Below are 17,111 nucleotides of genomic sequence, written 5' to 3'. Positions count from 1 at the left end.
AAAGGCATCTCCTATGCGAGGGAGGTGTTGGAGGCGGAGTGCATTCTTCTCGAGGGGGACTCCACGATGGTGATCGATTGGATTCAGAAGGGAAGGAGGGGGGATGGTAACCCCTTGCTTTGCAATCTCCGACAGATGGTAGAAGGCTGCAGCATCTTTCGGGCTGTGCACGTATACCAGAAGACGAACTGGGCCGTCGATTGGGTTGCCGCTTATGCTGCCCAGCACTCAGGAGAGGTCCATTGGACAGAGCAGGGAGTTGTTCTCCCAGTTTTGAGTCATTGTCTTTTTCTTGATTCTATTGGTTACATTTATGCTAAAATAGCGTGAGCAACCGTTGCACCAAAAGGAAAAAAAAAAAAAGAATGCGCATCTTCAGAATGCGGGCAGATGTCATCAATTAAACACAGTTCATCTCAACCTCAAGGAGGTTTTCCAGGCTCCTCCATAGAAGTTAACCCCCAACAGATCAGCTAACATTGAAACAATTTTCCACGAGCAAATCTATGTTCTATAATGAAAACAAAGTAGACATGCATAAACTCTTGGCTGAAGGGACATATAGAATTGAGATATTTTCTCGTTTCCAGTGGCGCTTTCATATAAAAGAGCATTCTTTCATGCATCACGGGTAACATCTGTTCAATGAACACAGAAACAGAGTAATGGTGGTGCTCCCCCTCGTATGCTTAAGAAAAAGGCAGCACCAACCCACCACTCTCATGCCCCTTTCAAAGGATCACAAACACCAGGTAATTGCAGATAACAAACCTGTACAAACTCCCAGCCATGACAAACATAACCCTGATTCACTCTCTAACCGAGCAAGCTTAGCCTTATCCAGTTCCTATGCTGGTTATCGACCATGCCTAGATACTAATTTGTTGATTCTAAAAATTTGTAGGCCATGTCTTACTGTCTCCTCGCCTCCTCGGCACAGCTTGTATTTCAATATAGCTACAAAACTGGAGCTCACAAACATACATGTATGAAGCTACACAGCCTTTGCTGCCCTTGCTGCTTAATGTGCAGATAGCCACCTAAACTCATCACTAAACTACTTTACAGTCCATCACTGGATGTCCGATTAGACCATATGATCTCAATTTCAAGTGTTCGTGATGACCCATCCCTGTTACCATCATGGTTGAGGCTGAAAAATCCACTGTATACTCCTTCAGTCACGACTTTGTCTATCTGAATGGTGACCCTCCCAAGAGTTGTCTGCAGTTTGCATGAAATATTTCAGTATGTGAGATTAAAAATCACCATGTCTGAGCACTAGAACATACCCAGTATAGGATGTTTGCATACCTTTCCAAATGTATTCTTGCTTTTGCAGAGTATATATAGCTTCTGTCCTTTTGGAGGAACATCGAATGCCCAAGTAAAACCCTCCTTCCATTCCGGGCATGTGCTATGGTTCACAACCTAAATAATAGTCCAAGTTGTTAGCATCGAAGAGGGGAAACATGCTATATGGAAATAATAATTAAAAGATGTTGACTTCAGTCACTCTCCTTTTTTTTTTTTGGTGCGTGCGAGCATTGGGGAAGGGGGGGGGGGGGGGGGGGGGGGGGGGGGGGGGCTTCGAAATTTTCTTAGGAGCCTACCTTGGTTTGCCTTGGAGGACCATTTCCTATTTTAAGCCGACAGAAAGCATTTGTGCTCCCCATAGTCTGCTTCAAGTTATTCCCACGCTTGATGGTCACCGTTAAGCATCCTGGTAAGCAGTGTAGCAAACTATCTGCTCTCTCATGGAAACTCGGTGGGCAGGTTTTCATAAGTAATTGCAGTATAGGAATGGCTTCTGCAGCAATCAAGGCTTGTGCCTTCGCAATATCTTCGTTCATTTGTGACCATGATTCTTTTAATAAACAAAGAGTGTCCAGCACGGACTCTTGAGCAGTCTCACTTCCAGACTTCAACGCACCCACCAAATGCGGAATGCACAGGGTGGCTGCTTCAGATGTGCGGAGCTTTTTGAAGTTGGTAAATATCACGTAGATGGTTCTCAAGACTTCCTCATTAATGGTAGCTGTCGACCACAACTCCTTCTCCAAGGCCGCTGCAAGTAATCAAACAATTGCACCAACGCTATAAAAATTATAGCTATTCCTAATGTTTGAAAAAGGGTTCATTTATGAAACTAGAAATTATTAATCTGCCAACCATATAAATTTTAGCTTACCAGTCTGAGATAGAACTTTCATGGTATATATCACTAAAACATGCATTTCTATTTTTATGCACCAATATTACAGTGTTAAGTGACGACTGCATACCAATTGCTAAAAAGAGAGAACAAATAAAATGATTCATTGCAGTTTATTTCAACAACAAAGGCATCATTCCATGGGGAGAAGTGACCAGCAGACAGTATAATTATTAATGTTACTCTTCTATGAAATATGATAGATTCATGGCTGATTATAATGGTGTACTTAAGCAGCTGAGGACGAAATATAATAGAAACTCAAGCACCCTTGAGACCACAGTAATAGTGAAGGGGCTACGATCCATTTCAAACTAAAGCTTAGTTGTCTCAAGAGATAGTAAGAAGAAATATTTTATCAGCAATAATCAAATCCGAGGGTAAAAAAAGCAAGAGAATGGCCCCATCGCAGGAAAACCACCAGATCAGAAGAAAATCACCTGGTAACTATGGACAGCAGTAGCAGTTAGAATGGCAAGAAGGAAATTCTTAAATTAGGAAAGAGGAGCCTGTTTGTGATTTTACCTGGTTTTGAGGAACTCAAACCAGGTCTTCCAACCGGTCAAACACATCAGTAATCCAACATGGGTGACAGAAATCATCAAATGAAGTGTGTGGAGTGTAGGAGGACATTGCATGCAAACAATGTAATGCTTTGAAACTTTTCCTGAAACTATGAAACCCAACACTAAAATGTTTCAGTGTTGCCTAGAACTAATCCAAAACTGGGCTGGTCTCAGAGTTATAGCTGAAACTAACTTATGGGTTTAATGGGATATTATACTGATTTCTTGCTTTTTGTTTCTTTAAATTAAGGAAGCATTTTACTTTAAACTTAACTTGGGACTTGAGTTTTAAGATGATTTAGGAGCACCAAAACAATACACTCCAAAAAGATCTAGAGGGAATTAAAGTCGCAACATAACTTTCATTATTCCAAAATTGAAATCTCATAGTACTAAGATAGCCTCATGTTTGACTGCCGTCAGCAATATAATATTCTTTGTAATGATGTCTAATTTATTTTCTTGGATTGATTTATTTTTCTTTAGGTTTTTTTATAAATTTAATTAATATTTTGATATGTTATAAGACTCCCAAAAAGAGCCATAAGAAAACAGATGCTCCAATTGCAAGTCTCCACACAAGGATTGAGCAAAATTATATGGCTTAATCAACCTTAAATCAACCCAGTAGTAGCTTACGACTTAGAAATTCTTGGATGAACCAATTAGCAGCCAGGAGAGGATTACTTAAAAGTATTACTTTTTTTCACCATGATATATTTTAGCAAGGTTCGCCATATCGGTATTAGACTCCGTACCGGTGCCACAATAGCACAGTATCAATACAGTACGGCATGAATTTTTTTTGGCGTACCGAGTGTCAGTACACCATCTGTACCAGGTACCGGTATGGTACGGTACGCTCCATACCATACCATTCGAGCCGGTACGGCGTACCATGCATTTTAGCATAGCAAACATGCGTCCAATTGATAGGGCCCCTTACTACTTGAAGGGGACCAAGGCATGGAGTCGGAGTTTATTAGATGTGAAGCGCCTTACACTTGGCAATCTATTTGTTTAGATGCTAGATTGCCACTAGGCAATCTATTTGTTTAGATGTTAGATTGCCACTAGATAACAAAAGAGCTATTTATAAGCATGATAATGAAGAAAAAATTAGAAATGCACATACTGTAGGCAACTAAATATAGAACCTTATCGATTAAAAAAGTGATGCATTAGATTGTGGTCTAGTGATTCCAAAGTGCAATCAATGATTGTGGCCTAACGAACATTGGTTGGTTTCAATAATGCTTTGACAATGATGGTCCAATAAGCAAATTGTTTCTAAAGCCTATTAGAGTGATCTCATTCAATGGTGAAACTATGCAAAGAATATTAAATATTTTTAAAATAAACCTAAGAACTGATTCCTTATATTAATACCCTAACCTTAACGAGCAAAAGTTGGAGAGTTAGAACAATGCAATAAGTAGCAGAAAACAATATTATCAGATAATACATATGCAGTGGTGTATCTATGTAGACAAAGTATGGTTCGCCGTACCAGCCTGAACCAGACAGTACAGAGCATACTATACTGTACCAGTTTGGTATCGGTACTCGATATGGGCAGCATACCGACACTCGGTACACTGAAAAGATCCGTACCATACCGACATAGTACTAGTACGGCACCGGTACGGAGTCCGATATCGAGATGGAGAACCTTGAGACAAACTATTGATATACATAATTTACAAATATAGTATATGTAAAGTATTAACTCTTAAGAATTCAGCATTATGCATGAATAAAAAAACCCAGTGAAACTAAAAGGTGATTGTCAATAGTCTGACCTTTTATATATCTTCTAACAATTAAAAAGTTAGGGATTTTGACATATTTGTCCCTTTTGAAAGTCCAATTCCAGAATAATCCCACTTTTGCAGATAAAGACAGGTTAACCCTCCTACTTTGGTGAATGGTATAAGATTAACCCTCCTGTTGAGTTAATGATAAACTCCATTGGCTTTTTTATTTTAAATGACCATCTTGTCCTTTTTTAGTTACACACTCCAAAGGACTTCATGCTTCTCGCTTCTACTCCTGACTTCTCTAGCTTCTTATCTCTTCACTCAGGCCATCATCCGTCCTCCATCCACCGTCACAATCACCTGCCATACTAGAACCAGGGCACCTGCTGTCACTCCCATCCTGGCCATCTTTAAGGCACCTGCCATGCCTCTTTACTCACATGGCCTCTTATAAGATCACAGGAACCAAATACCAGAATTCTTGTATACTATGAGAGCCAGTAGTCTTTCTAAATTCTATATGGCAAAATGATCTCATGTAACCTGGGAACCATACAGGTAGGTTCTTTGCTTTCAATTTTTCTGGAGAAGTGGAACTGATGTTTTGCCATCTTAGGGAAACTTATGAACATGCCTATCTGCAGTTAGTGCTTATGTGGCTTTCGAACAAGTACTAGTTAAAAAGGATTTCAGAAGATGTGCTCTAATGTTGCATCATACAAACTAATCTGATGCCCCTTAAATTGGAAAAGACTTTCTACATGCTCATAGTTTTCATATGGAGAAGCCAGCACCTACAACACAGATAAACTTGTGTGGAACAGTAAAAATATGATGATGCCATCAAATTACCAAGGAAAATCATTGTAAGCCTCAAACAATTTGGTGGGAGTGTCCCAACAATTGATTATACTTGTTTGTGCACTTAATCATATATCTAAATGCACAATGGGATACATTACACATAGTAGGTTCCTCTCCATATTGCATATGCAACTAGCTAGTTCATTTGCTTTACATGTAATCAAGGTCATAAATTAGCCTCATCTGCTACCTAGGCAAATTACAAGAAGAAGTTGAATGTTACCATGTGTGTGCGCGCGCGCGTATGTGTGTGTATTATATAATTCTAATTTTTGATCATTACATGACATCTCTTGGATGGACTAATTGTTACAAGCTCTTCCAGATCACTTGAAAGAAAACTCCACTGTCAGAGTTATAAAGCTACTAGCTGTGCTGCCTACTGACTTGGTTTTAAAATTTGACAAAACTGATTGAATGTTGTAGGAAGAACTCCAAGCCTAACATCAATCTTGTTAATGACAAACAAAAGAAATTACGGCTTGGGTGGAAGAAAGATGCTGGATCGCAATTGGTGCTGGTCTTTCTATTCAAGAAGTAACGGGACAGCAAAGCCTTCGAAGCGGTCCGGATGGGGGCTATGGTTGGCATCTCAATTTCCCAGCACCATGGGCGGATGTGAGGGCAAACGGAGTGGAGAGGAGGAGATTACTACCCAGCAGACTTCAGGGGTTCTTCCGTGAATCTATGATTTTAAGGGTAAGATGGTCATTTAGAGAAAAGAGGCTAATAGAGTTCAGTGATGGCTGAAAGGCGAGGACTATCTCATCCTATTCACCAGATAGCATGATTCACTTATCTTTATCGATAAACGAGGGACTAGTATGGAACTAGGCTATCAAAAAGGATCAATACATCAAAATCCCTAAAATATGTTGTCATCGTGAAATGAGAAACTAATGTTAGTAAAAGTGAAAACTTATTACTTCATTAAATATATCAGCTTGTACAAATAAATTTTGCACTTAGATATTTATTGAGAAAATGTTCCTTTTTTGAGATTATTAACATTGATAACTCAAATATAATCTAAAGAATGTTTTCCCTATTTAGGTTTGCAATCCAAAAGAATAGCAGAAATTAATGAGGATAAATAAAGGGTGAATATTGTTTTAAGCATTTTATTGCACGTGCTAGTGAAACATCAAGGAGATTTATTTGAAAATGATAATGTTGCCTTTGTATGAACAAAAGCATTCAACTAAGATGGCATAGAAGCATAGACTGAGAGTTATTACAGTAGGACTGCTAAAGAAAAAGGTGTAATAAAATCAAGTATACAAAAATGATGAACATGAAATAGCCTTAAATGATGTTAAATTGACAAAGAAAAAACTATAGTGGCATGGTCATACGCAACTAAGAGTGATTTTAAGGCTGCAGCAAGGGGTGTGATCCACATATGATTAGGATCAAAATTTGAGAAAGAATTCAAAGAGGCAACACAAAATAGATGGGTTAAAACTTCTTTGTTACTCCTAGCCAAAAAAACGTCTTTGTTACGGATGTGAGTAGCAGGTAAAGGTAAAATTTATCTGAAAACACAGCAACAATCTGGAAATAAGATGTCTGACTGTATCACTGAGTTATTATAAATAATGACTTACCAGTCAGAGATCTAATGAGCTCGTTTGAAACATATTCTTGGAGTGTATGATTTGAGAATAAATATTTGATCAACAATGCAGCCTGTGCAGCAACTTCAGTATTTGATGACAGCAGCAGTTCCTGTACTACCAATATCCCCCCGGCCTCCGCTACTGCACGCCTATTTGTCCTACTATGCATAACCAAGCTTTGCAAGGCACAAATTGCTACCATTCTCATCTCTTCTGTTGGCTGGTCTTCCAGCAGGCTAATTAGTGCACGGCATGCAGATACGGAGTCACTAGCTCTAGCAAGTACATCATGCTGGAAAAGATCACCCAATGCAAGAGTTGCCATAAACTTCGCAGGCTGTGATCTAGTTTGTGGATCCAACAGATATTGGGAAAGAGGAGCTATTGCATATTTGGAAACTTTCATTTCTCGCACTCTCACATTGTTAAATAATGCTTCTAGCAGTCTACCAGCAGCTTCTTCACATTGATGAGATCTTAGAAGCTCTAACAGCGCATCTATGGCACCAGCCTCAGCCATCAATACAGCACTTGAAGCATTATTTCTCTCCTGAACAATGAGGGCACTGAGAGCTACTGTGACGGTACTCTTCATTGTTGAGTGCAACAACCTCACAAGCACTAATAATGAAACTTTGAAGTAGTATTCAGGATTAGCTTGGAGGACATTTGATAAAACTAGTGCTGCTGACTCCCATAATGCATGACTTGGTTGGGGATCATCCTGGACAATGACTTTGGAAAGCTCAAAGATGCCCCCAGCATCTGCTACAGCTTTGGGCCAGCTAACAGAAATACTCTCTAGTGCTTTAATCGCTGTTTGCTGTAAGCTCAAAATTCCAATTCCAGCAAGCTGTACAAGAGGAACCACTGCATTTTTTGTAGTAATATCCTGCTGGAAATGTTCCTGTTCCAGAAGATGAGACAGTAATTCAGTGCCAAGCTGCTGGATGGCTTGGGATGGGGACTCCAAAAATGATATCAAAGGCTCAATTACTTGACTCGGAGTTAATCTCAAAGTTGCGAGGCTTTGTGGCTTCTCCAGAATATTTACAAGTGCTTGCAAGGCACTGTGTTGTCCCCACATGGTAAAATCTGGACGTTGTAAAACCAAAAAAAGAGGTTCTACCATTCTTGCGGCGGCTGAGCTTTTAGCAATACCACTGTTATTCGTTAGAATGCGAAGCAACTCTGCAATTGAAGAACTAACTGAACTAGGTGCATCGAGGATCATCTCAAGTGAACTGTCGATAATTCCAGCTTTAACCATGTCCAGCTTGCATTGAGGCCGGTCTTTTCCCAATTTTATAAGAGCACTTATACTTGCCTCTGAGAGTTGATAATTCATCCCAGAAATAAATCTAACAAGAAGATCCACAACTTCATTTGTTGCTGCAATATCTGCATGGTGTTCATCATCCAGCAATCTCTCAAGAGCTCGGACACCAGATTCAACCACCACAATTGAGTCTGACATCATTAGTGATATTAAGGGCTGTATACATTCTGACACAATTGGCATTGCACGTACACTTGAGTTCCCAAATAAAACATAGCAGAGGTCAGCGGCATTTTTCTTGAGTTCCAAGGATGAGCTGGCTGACAAAATTCTGTGAAGACTATCGAGTGGATTACTATCAGCATCAGTCAATGCTGATGCCTTGGAAACATTTCCAGCAGTCAGTTTGATCAATGCAACGAGTGCAGCCTGTTGCTCCCTCTCAGATCCAGCATCAAGCATGTCAACTAGTGGTTGAATAGCTTGCCTGGCCATTTCAGTATCTCTGATATTTTCTGCGTCAAAAAGTTCCTGCAAAGTCCTCGCAGCACTAAATCTAGCATTTCTTGAGCCCAAACATAGAACAGCTATGAGCTGATTCAAAGTGCTTAATGAAGCTTCATGGTGAAGAAGGTCAGAGTTGCTGTACAAGATTGCCAAAAGATCAGTTATAGTAGTTTCAGTTGAGTCTTGAGGACTCAAAGAGAGATATTTAGTTAAAGCTTCCAGGGCCCCAGCTTCAGCCATCGCCAGTTTGTTTGCCTCATTTCCTTCTGCTATTTGAGTCAGAAGGTGAACAGCAATTGGAGGTGCACCTGGTCTATCTGGCATTGGTCTCAAAAGGTCAACTAATAAGGGTATGGACTTGCGTGCAGCTGCACCGTTTCTCACATCTTCTATCTCGAAGAGATGCTTCAAAACAACTTGACCGGGGTTATTCTCCAAATCAAATTCTTTAGACAAAGCAACAAGGTTTGGCATATCAGATTCTACATGTCCAATCAAAGTTATTGCACCTCCAACAGCACCAGAATTTGCAATAGCAAGCCGTATCCCTTTACTTTCAGTACAAACAAGACTAGCCATGGCTTGAGCAGCAAAGTATTTGTCAGCAACTTCATCAGACTTCAGCAAGAAAGCAAGAGATGGAATTACCCGCATGGTGGCTGAAGATTGAACCACCATTTCATCCTGGAACAAAATAGCCAAGAGAAGGGCACTGGTCCATATGCCCTCTGTATCTATGTACTCTGCCTGAAAATGAAGAATGTTTACAATAGCAAGACCAATCTAGATGAATACACAAATGATACATTTAAATTAGATACTACTCAAGCAAACAAAAGACTTACAAGCTTGTTGGAGCTTGAACATGAACCACATATAGCTGCAAACTTGACAACATTCAGATTTGTTTTGTTTAGTTATCAGTCAAGGTTTTAAAGTAGAGAGAATCACTTATTGATTATACAACTCTCATAAAAGAAATATTCTCGTCATCTATTAATTTTTGTAAAAACATAGCAAGATGGTCTCAAAAAAATTGTCCAAACAAGTAAAGGGATATCTTCTTAGTAAAGAAAACTTGGTCATCTCAAATTCTGCTATTTCTGCTGCAAAAACTATTATCAAGTTATGGCACCTGAAACAGTTCAAACTTCAAACTTTTCTTTTCTGCAGCCTCCAGCAGTTTCAGCATTGAAAGTAGTGAAGTTTGCTTTTGTTAACTTATAAAGAGGAAAAAAGTGCTTTTCAAAAAAGAGAAAGGAAAAAAGAACATTTCTTCAGTTGTTATGTAATACATGAAAAGAAGGTAAAATTTTGACTCTAGGAATGGATAAGACAGTTCTGAAGATGACATTTTCATCAGAGACTCATAGGCTGCAAGCATCATTCACAGCATGATCAAACATAAGGGAAATTGGAGAACAAGGTCATCATTTTTCTTTCTTGGTACATTGCAATAGAACCCTTTTAAAAACATGTAACATGTTCAATTAACTTTGTGTGTACAATTACATACTGGGTTAGATCAGTTGTGAAAAATTTAAAAGCTTCATCCTTTTCTTTTTATATATATCTGTGTGTGTACATATACATATATACATAAACATGGTGCTGAGCAATGTCGTGGTGATTCTACTTCTCTGACCAAGAAAACACGGTAACTAAAAAACAAAGCCATCAATTCGTAGTGATTGAGCATGTCAAAGAAGTTTAACAGGAAACCAACATAATCAATTCTATCTCACTTTGGGTCTGAACACTTGAATCAAGACAAGCATGTGTGCATCTATATACATATAGACATGGTATGCCATACCAGTCATACAGGGAATACTGTACCATAATGGTTCAATGGTGCCGAACCAGTATGCAGTTTTTGAGGGGGGAGGGTTTATCGAATATCAATACAAGCATACTGACACTATACCAAGAGGCACTGGGTACTTGTCCAAGGTCCGATACTAAGATTGCATACCTTGCATTTTAGTCATATCTGATTTTTTTCCCTAAGTAATCATCCACTTAACATAGCCATTGCTTTGCACAAATCTCAACAACTCAGTAACCATAAAATTATTGCCATTAATAACAAACCTTAGCCCAACTATCAATTTTAGATATTAGAATCCATAATTTTTTTCTGCATCTTCCAACCATATTAATTCTTATGTTATTCCCTCTTTCCACAGCCTTTTCTATAAATTTGAACCTACTCCTTGGGGCTTCCTTATATCTTCATGTGCATGCCCTTGCCATCTTGGTTCTTCACCATGATTTTCCTCTGGCTGCAACTCCTATACAGATTTTAACAAACATATTTCTCACAGCATTTTCCTGCTTGATCTGCGAATCAGACTTGGCATATTTTTGCTTTGACATAACCCCAAAATTCAGACCACTTGTCATTCTCAAGGTATATGTAGTGCATCTCTTATTTAATGTAAAATGACGGATAAGCAGTTGAAAATAAGATGACCTAGACTGAAATTGCTCATAACATGCATCTGACTATAAATATAAAGAACAAAGAACACAATATATGCTACCAGTTATTAGTTATTGCTATCAGTTTCACATCGTGAACCTTAGACTCGTGGTCAAATAAGGTTAGAGGGAACTATGATAAAAAGTTATTGACACAACAAAATAGGTACTGGACAAGCTTATCGGCAAACAAACATGCGCACGCACGCACACGGAGAAGGAAAAAAGAAAAAAGAGTTTGTGTGGAACCTGTGGATTAGCAGTGTAACTTGCAAGCTTATCTGAGAGAACCTCAATACCACCAGCCTCCATGAGAGTAAGTTTACTCTTAGCATGGGAAGAAGAAATAATTGCAAGCAACCACAAAGCAACCGTTCCTCCCAATATAGTTGCTGGATCAGGAACCTCAAATTCATCCCCGTCATGATGAAATACATTTCTTTCCATATAACTTCTAGTTGTTCGGACTTCAATTTCTAGGGAGATGAAATTGGAGTGATATTTCAACATATCGACTAGCACATAGATGAGCTTATCTAAAAGTCCTGATTCTTCAAGCGCATCTAATGACTGTTGCCTGTACTCCTTCATAGCACATATCAGAAGTGCTGCCCCGCCAATTCTCACTTCCATACTAGACGACTTCATAACTCTATCAGCAAGGGAGGCTATGCACCCTGGCCTTCCTACTAAGAGATCAGCAAGTACAACAGGTTGGTCCCTGCAGAGCCTTGAGAGGATTTCAATTTCCTTATCTTGCACAGGAGGAAGCCCAACAGCCAGGCATTGAACCAAAGGCTCCAAACTTGCTGGAACTTCAGCAAGGGCAGCCCAAGGGGGATAGGTGAAGTTCACATTATCCTTTGTGCTAGCCAGCAAAGACAGTGCATCCAGTGAATCTGAGGAATTAATGCCTTCCATGTCCATAGCAGCTAAGGAATCAGCAAGTGCACAAACTAAAAAACGATATTGAGAGTTTTCAGTAAGCACATCACCAACTGGGAAGTGGTTCAGTAACTGATAAAGAGCGCGTGAAGCATTTTTCTTGCCTTCCAATGTACCTTCTCCTAGCACTCTTGTCAGTGCTGAGATAACATCTTCTTCTAGAGCTTCTCCAGCAATCTGCGGGTCTGAGAGAAGATTTGCCAAAGCAGCTATTGCAGTTTCAGCAGCATCAATCGGTGATGTTTTTGCCATCTTAATAAGAGGCTTAACATCACCCTCTGCTATGTAAGACATCCTATTTGTAGTTTTAGCCTTAGTTGGACGGGACAATGCACCCAAAGCCCGAGCTGATTGTGTTGCAACAACTTGAGTTTTGCTGGTCAAGAGCTTCATACATGGATGGACAATCTCATCAGTAGCAAGACTGTCACAGATATCCGGTCGGGTACTAAATAGATCGGCTAGAACAGAAGCGGCACACTCTTGAGTTTCTTCATTTGATGAGTTGAGAACTTGGACAAGAGACTTAAGTCCTTTATTAGCTGGAGCACCCTTCTGCACCAAGTCTTTATGGGAAGCCATAGTTAGCACATGACCCAGGACTGTAATAGCATGGGACTTAGAACTGAGAGAGTCACTTAGGAGCAAGGCCAACAACTGATTGATGGTAGCAGAATCGGCATAATGTATTAGCTTCCTGAGTGCCTTAGATGAAGCTTCTTGCCCTTTTGGGCCACCACTCTTCAGAAGCCATAATAGCGCTGGGACAGCCCCAGCACTCTCGACACATGCACGAATGTCATCGCTGTGACAGCACAAGTTCCATAGCACGTGAGCTGCATGTTCCCTTGCTTTTTGTGACCCTGTTTCCAATAACTGCACCAATGGAGGGATGCCCCCAGCAGCTGTAATAGCCCACTTGCTGTCTTCTACTTGGTCTGTCAAAATTCCCAGCAAAGCAACTGCGTACTCCTGATGCTGCTCACTAGAAAGCCCAAGAAATGATATCAGCAACTGAATGCCCTCTCTCTTCCCAAGAGCTTCCCATAGTCCAATACCACCACAGCATAAGCTCGTTAAGGAAAGGATAAGATGTTCCTGAGCATCAGCAGAAGCCATAGTTATCAACCCAATGAGTACCTTCTTTGCATCGGAATGATCAAGCAAATTGGAGAAACAAGCATTGCCACAGAGGCTGGCAAGAGCCTCAAGAATGCGGTCCTGGACCAATTTATTGTCACGAGGCTTTAGTATTGTTATTAAGATATCTTCGATCAGAGCTGGGTCAAATATCTTTTCTTCATTGCCCTCAAAAACCATCAGGGAATATGCTAGTGCTCCAATTATATCAGCAACTGGAGCAGCCAAGCGAGGAGCTTGGGAGAGTTCTCCAAGGTAAAGTATTAGAGAAGACATACCACCACAAATATTTGCCAAAGCATGAACCGCATGTCCCTGTAGAGCATGACCAGACTCTCCTTGCATGCACTCCTTGGAAGGAGCTACCACTGCACCAATGAGAAATGGAAGGCCACCAGCATCCACCACAGCTTTCTTAGCCATGGTGGACTTGGATGAAAGGGCCTCTAAAGCATCAGCAGCACTAGCTCGGACAGAAATATCATTATCCCGACTTAGAAGGTGGAGGAGCACTTTAACAGCTCCAGCATCTATGACTTTAGGAACACTATCAACAAAGGCTGAGATCAACCGGGCCAAAAGGGAAGCGGCATTTGATTGGGCAGTGGTGTTGTCTGATGAAAGAAGGCCTGTGATAATCTCCACCCCCCCAGCCTCAAGCGTGGCCCTCCAATACCCATCCTTGTCACCACAAAGATTCCTCAGGGCCCCAGTCACAAAACCCTCAACCACCCTGTCTTGCTTAATCTTAGGGTTGAGCAGGTCCCAAAGGGTTGGCACTACACCCTCAGTAACAAATATTTTCATGCCAATGTGATCATCGGAAAGCCCACCAGAGGAAACTTCGAAGATGGCTTCAGCCGCAGCCTTCTTCGACCCAGAAGATTTGGACTTCAGAAGAGAGAGTAATGGTGGTATGCAACCTCCCAGAAGGACCTTAACTCGTAGATCTTCTTCCTTGCAGAGAGCACTGAGGGTTGCAGCCACATTCACTTTTGCAGTCGGTGTTCCACTTCTAAGAATGGAGATGAAAAGTGGCATGGCCTGGGAATGGGTACCTATCAAAGTCCTCGCCTCCTTTCGCGATCTGGCAATTGCAAGCAGCCGTGCAGTTATCAGCTCTTTCTCGGATGGAGAAGACATGTTTGCATGAAGCTGCTCCAAGAAGCGAGCCACCATGTCCATGGTGCATTCAGAGTCATCCATCGCTTCTCCTCCATTAGATTCTCTAAAAGGGAAAAAAATCAATTGGAAATTACATTATGGATATCTTTAAACTCCAAGAATACCTCAATTTCTATCAAGTTTGACCCAAGTCACGAAAAATGAAATTCAGCATGACAATATTTGTTAGGAATAGTTCTTGTCCAAAATCAAACTAATTCAAAAGAATGTTAATCATTTTGATAAAATTGAATTCTTCTTTTCTATTTTTAGTACCGAGATTCAGATGATGATGTAGAAGATGTAGGAGAAGCGGGTGCTTGAGGCTCTGGTGAGCGAGACTTCAGCATGAGTACTGGCTGTCACCTCCCCAAGTTGCCTCTTTGGGCGAATTCTACACACTAACAAAGCAAGTCATTCACTCAGAAACTGGAAATCCGAAAAAGAGTACCGAATCATCAGTCCCATGACCCCAATTCTAGCAATAATTAGAAAGTAGGGAAAGATTGCGGCACAAGAACCACAGATCTAAGTCCCCAAATCAGAGACCCATGACATAAAACGCAACAACAGCAAGGAAAAAAAATGTAAACATTCTTTAAATGACAGCAAGGCAGAAAGAATCATTACCTAGAGCTCACTCTAGAAACCACGCCGTTCAAAAATTCTTTCTCCTCTCCTCCTCCTACGCCCAACGGAGGAGGCAGCTCGCGGATCAGACCAGAAAAGTCCCAACTTCAGTCAAATAGATCGGCTGCAACGACCTAGAACGCAAGAAACGCATAAGATCTCCCCTTCTTTCCAACAATGCTAGCCCAATTAGAGAAGAATACCCACAAGATCTCGCCAAAGATCTCGAATTGAACCCTCTCTTCAGCTGGGTCAAGCCTCCGATCCTTGCAATCCGAAGAAACGGAAAAGAGAACCGCAAAATAAGGGTAAAATCCCCACAGAAGGTAATGCATTAAAAATTCGAATTAATTAATGATTCAACCGAAAGAAGAGTGAAAAAGATCGAGAAACGGAGGATATATTGAATTCTGTCCCAAGAAATCTGATAGCATTGGCAGTGGAACCGAGTAGACTCACCTCAAGAATCCGAATCGTCGAGCAGGAGGGGGGGAAGGCGAGAGGTTTTCTTTGGGGGCGGTCCGGTCACCGCCGACGGGGTCCCGTACCAATTGCCGCCCGCAACGTAGGAAATGGCGGCGAGAGAGGCGGAGGTTTTCCGTTGGCGGGCGGAGAAGTCTCTTTCGCTTTTCTCTTTTCGCTCTTCGCCGTTGTTTTCGTTGGAGACTGGGAGAGAAGAAAACGGGCGTCCTGCTTCCTTAGAGGGGTGGGGGTGAGGAGGGGCGAGAGAGGAAGGAGTGTTGAAGTCTAGAGAGAGAGAGAGAGAGAGAGAGAGAGAGAGAGAGAGCATGATTTAGGGACCTAACTCTGGACACAGAAGAGGACAAATTAGTGGAAGTGGGGTCCATCTTGGCGAACTCGGACCGACCGATATCTGGCTCGCGGACCGAGCCTGGGTCCAGAACGTAGCGTGACGCAAATCTGGGCGTCCGGGCGATGGTTAGCCGAACGGTACCGAAACCAAATGGGCCCGATCTCGTGAAAGTATATAATAATAACGGCCATTATAAGAGGGCCACCGTAACGGTTTGGAAAGCCTACAGTTACCATTTATATGATAGAAACAGAAGCATATTAAGCAAAGATTGATATTTTTCTATTATTTTATTATTCTTATAGTCATCGTCATATCCATTTATATTTGTACCAATAATTTTAGGTATATAGTATTAATGTTATTGTCATAGCCATTATTTGCTTCCTCTATATACTCATGGGAGATTAAAGTGAATTAAAGGAAAGAGATTAACTTGTTCATAGGGACGTTGCATTTTTTTTGTGGATATTGGCAATGAAATGGTAAATTCTCATTCAAGATCCAAGTGACTGCATGGTGAAGTCTTGAACTAGTAGACCAGAACCATATTCGGACCTTAACCTTAGCTAAAAGGAGCCCAATGTAAGTGGGCTCCATGCATTGTGGTCACTTGTGGTCCTTCTCGGTGGTGTTACGAGAGAACGGCGTTGTACGGCCCTAGGTACCTTTTCCCGCCTCCCGAAACAGAACGGAACCGCCCTTCCCTCTTCCGTCGCCGAACTCCACCATAATGTATCTTCTGCGAGAATCCGGATCAACCGTCCAGTTCACCATGACGTCAATCTGTTGCCGTTCAGATCAAGTCGCCCGCACAAATTCCTATGCGAACATCTTTGATAATATTACCACTCTTGGCGCTTCAGACAATTGTTTTTGGATTTTTTTTATATGAATACGTTCCTAAAAATTCAAATTTACATAAATATTTTTTAAAATTTATATTTATTTTTTATTATTAATAACAGTTCTTCCAACATCATTAATAAAAACTATATTTATTTTAAGTAAAAATAAAATAAAATTTTGAAATTATTTTTTCTGTTTTTTTCTATGGAAAAAAGGAGAAAGGGGAGAAGAAGGGACAAGCCCATCCCCTCATAGCAGCCTTTATTGGGCTCCCA

General features: G+C 40.8%; 1 protein-coding gene across 3 annotated transcripts; it reads right to left on the bottom strand.

Annotated features, from left to right (window-relative positions):
* Window positions 1-550: 550 nt before the first annotated feature.
* Window positions 551-15,920, bottom strand: LOC103701338 (protein CELLULOSE SYNTHASE INTERACTIVE 3). Of its 3 annotated transcripts, none has more exons than XM_008783364.2 (9): window positions 15,633-15,920; window positions 15,381-15,439; window positions 15,174-15,307; window positions 14,820-14,944; window positions 11,544-14,607; window positions 7,013-9,557; window positions 1,614-2,068; window positions 1,315-1,431; window positions 551-1,224 (listed from the first exon to the last, which is right to left on the bottom strand). In XM_008783364.2, the coding sequence occupies exons 4-9, from the start codon at window positions 14,891-14,893 to the stop codon at window positions 1,063-1,065; spliced, it is 6,417 nt and encodes a 2,138-aa protein (XP_008781586.2). In that variant the 5' UTR covers window positions 14,894-14,944; window positions 15,174-15,307; window positions 15,381-15,439; window positions 15,633-15,920; the 3' UTR covers window positions 551-1,062. The 3 variants fall into 3 exon arrangements, with proteins under 3 accessions (XP_008781586.2, XP_008781587.2, XP_008781585.2); XM_008783365.2 differs by having other exon boundaries at window positions 14,820-14,937; XM_008783363.2 differs by having other exon boundaries at window positions 15,174-15,439.
* Between the last annotated feature and the right edge of the window lie 1,191 nt (window positions 15,921-17,111).

The sequence above is a fragment of the Phoenix dactylifera genome, chromosome 14, assembly GCF_009389715.1.
Source record: "Phoenix dactylifera cultivar Barhee BC4 chromosome 14, palm_55x_up_171113_PBpolish2nd_filt_p, whole genome shotgun sequence".
Lineage (NCBI taxonomy): Eukaryota > Viridiplantae > Streptophyta > Magnoliopsida > Arecales > Arecaceae > Phoenix > Phoenix dactylifera.
The sequence above is the reverse complement of the archived record's forward strand: the minus strand, read 5'-3'. Positions and strand labels throughout refer to the sequence as shown.

What these genes read in the sequence shown, in the direction of transcription:
- LOC103701338 (XM_008783363.2), bottom strand. Translation starts at nt 14,893, where the DNA reads ATGCTGAAGTCTCGCTCACCAGAGCCTCAAGCACCCGCTTCTCCTACA. An exon ending in GCTCATTAGATCTCTGACTG is followed by an intron (nt 2,069 to 7,012) that starts GTAAGTCATTAT and finishes GATTACTTGCAG; the next exon opens with CGGCCTTGGAGAAGGAGTTG. An exon ending in GCAAGAATACATTTGGAAAG is followed by an intron (nt 1,225 to 1,314) that starts GTATGCAAACAT and finishes TGCAAACTGCAG; the next exon opens with ACAACTCTTGGGAGGGTCAC.